Source organism: Fundulus heteroclitus, chromosome 14 (assembly GCF_011125445.2).
Source record: "Fundulus heteroclitus isolate FHET01 chromosome 14, MU-UCD_Fhet_4.1, whole genome shotgun sequence".
NCBI lineage: Eukaryota > Metazoa > Chordata > Actinopteri > Cyprinodontiformes > Fundulidae > Fundulus > Fundulus heteroclitus.
The window spans coordinates 22,827,345-22,836,597 of NC_046374.1; the positions used below are offsets into that span (position 1 = coordinate 22,827,345).

A 9,253-nucleotide genomic window follows, 5' to 3' on the forward strand; every position below is an offset into this window, starting at 1 on the left:
CTACTTTAGTTTTGGGGAGTGTATGCACACACTCAAAGGCGCTGCCAAAAGCCTGTGTGCAGAAATAAATTGTGACTATACTGGATGTGGACACGGGGAGATTAAAGTAAGCCTTGGCTTGTGTTGGCAGGATGTTCAGGGGAACTGTTTCGGTCTGGGACAGCTTTTACTGCTGCTGTGAGCACAGAGGTCTCGTGACCTTTAGGTTTAATGTTGTGTTTGCTTTCTCAAAGCCTATCTCAGCATTGTTTCAGTTATCTACTTTCTAATGCCGTTTCATTTCAGGTTTTACTAAAAATAAGCTAGGCCAGTTTTAATGATTTACAGACCATGGGAAAGGCCCTGTCCATTGGTTCATAATTTGGATTGAGCCTGAAATATTTAAATGAAAACATTTGGATTTATACATAATAAATGATACTTGCCATTTTAAATAGCTGCACATATCATAACACAAACCCACTACAAAGGCAAGGGAAGACGCGAGCGGTTTCCCTACACATAACATCTATGCAGGAAACATGGGTAATTAAAAAACAAGCAGATAAACAGGATAGGATGGATTTCCCAGGAATATGAACAACTGCAATCTTGGATTTAAGGAAAGTAACAACGGTAATGAATGATGCCATGGCTAAGACTGATACCCTCTGCAGGAAGTAAACAGAAACACAATTGTGGGTATCATGGGTGTTGTATCAGGTAAAATTAAATAATTTGTTTTGTTTGTGGTTTTTATGTGTCCTCTGTCAATATAAAACATCTGCTTGTATCCACAGATTCTGTTCATATATTATCAACAGCTCTCTCCAAACGTCCGTCCTGCATGTTTAGCCACAATAATTTAGCTGGAGCAGCTTTTTTCCTAGCTAAAGTTTTAGCCAAATGAAGGAGAGAATATGATGTCATCTACAGTTAAATTTTATATGTTATTCACCCCATGTATAGTGTTAGCGTTAAGTAAATGTTTAGGTTCAAATAACCTGTTGCTCTGAGAAACTTAACTGTAATGTAATGTTTAACTGCATTGTAATGTTTAAATCATGGGATTCATAGTATACTTTCCACAGCTACAATACTATATTTCAGTTAAAGCCATATGACTAAAGCACAGATTGCTTATGTGGAAAAAAGTGAGACTCACGCAACCATTGCATAAATTTAGGACATTTGCCAACACAGGTGTTTATATAGATCAGTGCTTTTCAAATACAGGATTTGTAAATATTCGGCAAAGTGACAACAGCCCCCATCAGTAGTATGATGAATACTATTAATAAAAAGTTACATTTTTCACCCATTTTGCTGGGATGGGAGGCTTGAGATTTTTTCCTTCTTCAAAGGGGGGCACAACAAAACACGTTTAAGAACCATTGATATAGATATAAGGGTTAAATAACAAAACTATAGTCTGAATAGGATCAGAAGTTAAACCCTCCATCTGAATACTGCCAGAAATCATCACTGGCGATTTTATGAAGCCTGTTCACGAAAGGTAGCCCTTTCATCAACTAAATTAATTAAGCTTACTCAATTTCATATTATAGTCACTTTGTTTTGGCACAGCAAATCTGATTGCCTCACATTGAATCCCATCAAATTACACCAAATCACATCTTTTGTTAACTGTAATATCACAAATCGAACTGCATCGTGATACAAGGATGAATCATATTGTTGTTGTTGTTGTTGTTTTTTTATCTGCGTATATGAAAAGAATCAGATCATTAACCACAGACCAGAGAAGCACAACCCTATTCACCACCGTGGTAGATTACTGGCAGACTGGGCTCATCACAAAAAAAACTTTTAAATCTCTTGATAAGGAGCTGGTTTATTAGGTCTCCACATTGCTGTTCTCAGACTACATTTCACCTGACCTCCTCCTCCCCAGTGGACAAACTACTACATCAAATTTCCCTTTATGAACTCAAACAAAAGCTTTAGAGACTTTGCTATAACTGTCTTAGTTTTAGGTGGCTATTGTGTTGTGCATTCATGCTCAAGTGTGGCGCTCCAATTTACTGTTAACATCACTCTTTCTACTACTGTCAGCCGCATTCTCCACCGTCTTGTGCTCACCTGTTTTGTTCCACACTCATTTTATTTAAGAATTTCTAATAATTTTTCTTACTGCCATTCTAAATTAACATTAGAAAAAAAACATATTTATATAATGTTTATTATAAAACCTGGCTGTATTTACACATAATTAGATAAGTGGGCATGTTAGTAATCTCACATTATTTAGCTTTTGGTTTTTATAACAGCCACCAATATGTCTTAATCAACCTTTCATTCTTTTTGATGCCATCATTGTTGAGGTAATCTTTGGTTAAAGCCATTTTAACCCAAATTTTCCACTCCTAGAATTTAACATGTCTTGTTCTTTTGCTTCCCCCTGTATTAATAACTCAAGATTCATACCTCCTCCACAACTCTCCGAGCACTCCGTAAACCCCTCATACTCCCAGTCAAGCAGGTCCTCCCCTCGCTGCGGTGCGTCCTCTTTTTTATTTTCATCCTCCTGGCCATAGCCTCCAGAGCAGGGTTTGCGATAACAAGGCTGGACCGAGGAGGGTTTATCCCCTTCACACTCATCGTCAGGCAGGTCGGCAACAGCCTGGGAGAAAGACAGGAACACCTGGCACTTGACCACCCGCTGCTGGGTCCCAGCTCCGCACGTTCTGCTGCAGGGCTGCCAGGGACCAGGAATGAAGCTGGAAGAGGAGAATACAGACATAAATGATTCACCTCATGATGTAGGTTTTTGTTACAAATACCCAGAGATTTATTCTGTCACTACGAAGTATTAAAAAGCAGTTTACCATTAACATTTTGGGTGGCAAGAGGGAGAAGAGGTATGAATAAATAAGTTTGACTTCTTCATACCGCGTTTTAGACACTTGCTACAAATCAAGGTCACATATGAGGTTATACTTGCAGGGGTATACAATGGTATAGTTTTTTGTTTTTATTAGTAGTTTCTATTTATGTTCAATTACATATACGGATATGAATATGCATGGGTTGATTGTGGTTTTCTTTTTAATTGGTGGAATTGTCTGTCTGTAATAAATTCATTCATTCAAAAATATAATCTTGTTCTGATTGATATCATCAAATATATATATATATATATATATATATATATATATATATATATATATATATATATATATATATATATATATATATATATATTGTTTAAGACACCTTGATGTGCATGTAACTTTCAAAAATCAATGACGGACGGGAAATCTATTAAGTTTCAGACACCAGCCACCCTTAGCAGCTTAACAACTGGAGCAGATGAAACAACAAAAGCGTAAAAATGCAAAGAGGCAGAAAGTTGTACCCCGCTTGGTCTCTAAATTCAATGGACTTTAGCAACATGTTGGCTTGAATTACAAGCTTTCATCTGCTGAAAGATCAAACAGACAAAGAATTTGAGCCATGAACAAAGCGTTTATGTTTACATCTGTTGATTGGGGAGATTTGTGCCATTTCATTTAACCCTCATGGGAAAATATAGGAACCTGGCTACGTCTGTTTCGTAACATGGGTCTAACGTTACAGCGCCATCATTTGTAATGAGATCCACTCTTGGAAGCAGATATAAAACCTGCCTTCAATCTGGCTTTACACGATTGTGATCTGAGACATTTCTATCGGTGTCAAGCGTTCACGTCTGTTAGAATAAAGAAGATCAAATATCTTTTTGTTAAGAGGCGTGTGTTTCGACACAGTCCATTGATACAGACGTAACAGAAGCCGTAGCAATGTAATAACCTTGTCATTGATATTTATCTTAGCCATCGATTCTATTGAAATTCTATTTTTTTCACTGGAGTTATTCCTGAAGAGACATCAGAAGCAGTCCTGTGACTGAGAAGAAAAGGAATAGAGTGAATTATTCACTATAAGGTCTACTGTGGCTGTTCTCCATGGATCGGTTCTCTTGGTTATTAGTGACACGGGAAAAGGATAGTGTGAGCATTTTAAGGTCATCTACGCAGGAAATTTGCCTATAGTACCTTAAAAGTAACCTGACTAAGAAGACATACTTCTCCTCACCAACCAAAAACACGCTGTGCTGCCAGATTTTTAGTGTTGTTTTATATAGTTGTCGTTTTGCCACTGTAAGAGGAGTTACACGTAAGCCAGGCACACCACAGAATAGTTTTTATGCTGCGCTCTAGTCGTTTGGAGACGTTTGGAGCTGGTTTAGACGTTCTGCCGGAGTCGAGAGCAATCAGAACGCAAGTCAGAAAACCATGGGGTTGGGCATATTGTTTTGGTGCTAACCACAATTAGCAATACAAGCTATGCTATGTGGTCAAACACAAAAAGAAAATGTTAGCAAGTAGACATTTTCAAGGTCTGCGTGTGTTCCTGAAATAATGAGATACAAACTGTCAGCAGTGCTTAGATTACATATTATAATGGCAACCTTCCTTGGCAACATATTATGTATGCATCCATGTTGGATACGGGTTGCTAAAAGAGCTCTGACTTTCCCACTCGTATTTCCTACTTGTTGTTGTGTTGTTGACTGGGAATTTGGAAAATGCAGAAATAGACTTCAGAGTTCAAAGACAACGTAGCAGTAGTCCCCCCTCCGTAGAGCACCGGTTTGTTAGTTCTGCTCTCAGAGATCCATTCTTAGACTTAGACTTAGACTTAGACAACGTTATTTGTTATTTTGTATGCACAAAGTGCGTACAGAATGAAATTTCGTTTGCATACAGCTTGAAAAATCACAGTAAATTGCAGTAAATTTCGGGATAAAGGTGCAGCAGCGATTTATGTAAACAATTGAAATGTAAACAATGTAAACAATACTGGGGAAATAGACAGTGTGCGATTCATGGTGTACAGGTGAGTATTATTAAAACCATACAATATACGAATGTGGTACAGAGTCCATTTGTTGCTTCAGCAGACCATAAAACATTCTCCGGACTTCCTGACTTTCTCATCATCACTGGATAAATCACCAGGTAAATATTTACATTCTTAACTCAGTCTAAAGCTGAAGTGTCTGAAATCCCTACTATTGTCTTGGCCAGCAATTGTGTTGTGCACCAATGTGCCTCTGGTTGGCTTTTAATTTTATTTATGTAGATCCAAATCACAACACATGTCATCTCAGGGCACTATACAAGGTCCATTTAATCAAATCATACAGATTGGTCAAAAAGTTTCCTATCTAAGGAAACCCAGCAGATTGCCTCACTCCTAAAAGAGCGTAAAGCCACAGTGGACAGTCGTCTGCATTGTATCATTAGCTGCATCCAGAAACATCTTTTGGGTAAGGACTCTTCAGCCAAAGTGGAAGTGCATCAGCGGTCGCCATGATAAGTGCAGTCCGAATAGAGCAGTGAGTAGAGAAGGAGGTAGAAAAAGGAGCCTGTGTGCTCCCTCTCATAGCTCCTTTAGCATAGGAACCTCGTGAGGTTGCTTACCGGTGCTAAGGAGCTATAAGAAATCCCATAATCCCACGCATGACATCACATATAAGCACAGCCCACCTCACGGGAATGAACAAAAATGTCCAGAGAGAAGAGAGTGCACACTAGTAAGTAGCACCATTTACCCTTACACATGTAACATGACTTGTTGGTCATCCATGTGTTAACCTTGAAAATTAAAGTCTGTGTTATGCCGTGCACATCTTTTTTGTTTTTGCATTTGATGTGTATACACCATTTTCTGTTAAAAACAAAACCTATTCATTAGAAAAAGATAAATAAAACAAAATCATCGCCAGTATGTCAACCCGGTTGCTGTTAAAACTAGAAAGTCTGTACAAGTTTACGTGCCTTCATATGTTTTATTCTGTGTAATGAGAGCTACAGCCGTTTGCTGTATTTGCCTAACTTGCATGTTTTATGGTTTGTTTTTCAGAAAGCTATACGTCCAAATTTGACTGTGTGTTTCCGTCGCGTAATGACGTATTAGTTAAAGGTTGTCTGAAATCAACAGAGCAGTCCGGAGCTCCTTTCCTTCCCACGATAGAGTTTTGACTGTTGAAAGGTCAAGAAACAGGAGCTAGGAGCTATAATAAATAATTTTCGGATCCATTGACTTTGCAGCAATCCCTGAAGCAGAGCATGCATGCAGTGACAGTGGAGAGGAAAACCCCCCTTTAACAGGAAGGAACCTCCAGCAGAACCAGGCTCAGTGTGAACAAAATGCTGAGGTTGTGTTTGTCTTTTGTTTGTTTTTTACTTTTTTACACATTTTTTGGTTTCAGACATGGAAATGAACGTAATCATGAACTGAAAGTATGAACACGGATGAGAATGAAAAGTTCATAGTCTCTGCAAAGGCGAAAAATGGCCTGTTTTTCTTACCAAAGCGATTCTAATTTGCTTTTAAATATGGAGTCTTTTATTTTTTGGCAACGACACTCCATTATAAAAAATATTTAAATCCCAAAGTTTTAACTTCTGGTTCACATCAACACACAGATACAGTTTTTTTTTCTACGACTTTCATCTGTGTACTTCCGACGTGTATTCACACAAACGGAGGCGTCCCGCACTCGCGCGCAGCATTCCTCCTCTTCTGACCACAACACAAAAGCGCCACGCTGTTTTATAAGATGCCTCAATAAAGAGCTCATAATTATAGCGAGAGTGGGCTCTTTACGAGCGTCCGGGGACTCGCTCTTGTTTGGACAAACAAATGAAATGAATCACTGGCAGTTAGAGCTTGGAACGGGAACAACAAAGTCAACATGCGAGCGCGCAGAAATGTTTATCTTCATGGGCGGTTAAAGTACATCTGTCAGTTCAAAAAACAATCCCGCGTTCGTTTCGTGGCAGGAAACGACTTTTTTCTTCTTCTTTCCATATCAGCCAAGGCCACATGTTAATCGCGTCGATTAAACATCCATCTACAGAAATATTCTATAAACTGGTAGTAAAAGTAATATGCTTGGCCTGGACGTGGAGAACAAATCGGTTTCACTTTTCTTGCGCCAACAGTAAGTCCAAAATAGGAATTTCCTTTTTTTTTTTTTTTACATCCATAACGCGGCCCCATGTGGTATGCAGATATTTTTGTTGGATTGTGAACGATGGCGCATTATGCAGAGATATTTATGAGCTTTTTTGACAAAATACATGTTTTTTTTTTCTTCAACAGAACAAAATCATGTACGCTGGCAGTCGTCCCGCCGCTCGTCGCTCAATCCAGATATGTCAGAGAAACGAATGTCCAAAACCTGTTGCTAATATAAGTCATGCAAAGGACACTGCTCGGCATCCAAATATTGTTCGCTTTCAGGGGACAGAACATCTGGAAGACGGTTGAGGTAATCCTGGAAGGAAGTGCAAGTTCTCAAAACCGTGTTTGTCCACCTCCACTCTCAGTTTTCCCCTCTTACCCTAAATAACCTCGTGATTAAGCGTCCAGGAGGTATTTGCCGTTAAACGGGGGCGAGCGGCTCGACGACTGCGGGCCGAGTTTCAGACCCGAGGTTGATGGAAATGGTTGCCGACGTGAACACAACAGTGATACTGTGGTGGTTTCACGGCGGCACCCAGACCTGTCCGCTCCAATTTGTCCTTCAGGTTGGTCTGTTTCTCTAAGCTAGAGAAATGTTGTTGAAACTGCGCGTGTCTTCAAATTACTGTTGCTTTATTTTACCCCTGTGGAGAAAATGTATGTTGTAAAAGCATATTTTTCCCTTTATGAGAAGATCCTATTGGATTTCAGGTTCTGCCCTCGGTCTTTCAAACTGGAACCAGAAAATCGAAAATAATCATTAATTCAGTCTCAAACGGTTTGCAAATGTAGTAACGTTTCACATTCTGTTATGTAAAAACTCTAAATGTCAATTTGTTTTATAGGCATATTATGTGACTGACGAAGACAAAGTATTGCATAGTTATAAAAATGTTATTTTCTAAAACATCTTTACAAATACAATTCTAAAAGCTGTGTTGTCCATTTGTATTTAAGCCCAGCTCAAAAAAAGCTGTTCTCAGAGGTTTGTAACAGATATTAATCTGGGTTTTTACACATTTGTCCTGTAAATATCGCAGACCTTTCCAGATTTACACTTCGTTATGAAAATTTTAAATTATAAAACGCTGAAGTTTACCATGAGCTCAGAGCAGCACTTTATTAAATACTAAGAGGTAGAACTCGAGAAAAGGAAGGAAGGAAGGAAGGAAGGAAGGAAGGAAGGAAGGAAGGAAGGAAGGACGGACGGACGGACGGACGGACGGACGGAAGGAAAATAGAGAGGGAAGGAAGGAAGGAAAATAGAGAGGGAAGGAAGGAAGGGAAATAGAGAGGGAAGGAAAATAGAGAGGGAAGGAAAATAGAAAGGAAGGAAGGAAGGAAGGAAGGAAGGAAGGAAGGAAGGAAGGAAGGAAGGAAGGAAGGAAGGAAGGAAGGAAGGAAGGAAGGAAGGAAGGAAGGAAGGAAGGAAGGAAGGAAGGAAGGAAAATTATTCAGACAGTGGTAAGGGGATTAAACTAGAAACAAATATTCTACTACACTGCAAAAATGGAACTAAAAGTAAGTAACATATTCTTGAAATGAGTGTAATTGTCCTTGATTTGAGCAGGTAGTTAATATGGTCTGCCAATGGAGTTAGTGTTTTTACCCCTACAATAAGATTTTAATAAGATCTATTCACTTGAAATAAGTTGATGGAGATGAGTTGTTCCTATTTTAAGTGCAAAATTAAGTGCAAAAATCTTATTCTACTGGCAGATCATCCTATTTACCTGCTCAAATCAAGGACAAATACACTCACTCAAGACAATTTTTACTTACTTTCACTTTCCTTTTTGCAGTGTATGGTTTCATTTGCTTTGTTGATACCTGGAAAATATTGAAATACAGTTCATACTTTCCTAGACTGCGTAGGAACCTGGTTTAGTGAGGAAAAGCAGCAAACAGGTCTGGGACAAAGTTATTTAGAAGTTGAAAACAGGGTTAGGTTATAAAAAAAATAACTGCTGTGAACATCTCAACAGAGCATTGTTGAATCTTTCATTTCAAAAGGGAAAGCGAAATGGAAAAAAAAAAATCTACTGAGACACTGTTCTCCAAGTCAAAGATTAGGCAAGGAGACTAGGATTCAGAGAAGCATCCAAGAGGCTAATGGATGAGCTGCAGAGATCCAACGCTCAGGAGGAGGAATATGTTAATAGGACAGCTAGATCACAGCATAAAGTGGCCTAGTCAAAGTCCAGAGTCAAGGGTAGCAGAGTCTTGATGGTCACAG

At 38.9% G+C, this 9,253-nt stretch overlaps 1 protein-coding gene across 1 annotated transcript in view; it reads right to left on the reverse strand.

Moving 5' to 3' along the window:
- The window catches only part of adamtsl3 (ADAMTS-like 3), a gene marked incomplete in the record, with an annotated part of 128,873 nt that overhangs the window by 17,975 nt on the left and 101,645 nt on the right, over positions 1-9,253 (reverse strand). Inside the window, 1 exon segment of the mRNA XM_036146566.1 lies at positions 2,428-2,720. Within this exon segment, the coding sequence (XP_036002459.1) occupies positions 2,428-2,720 (293 nt within the window).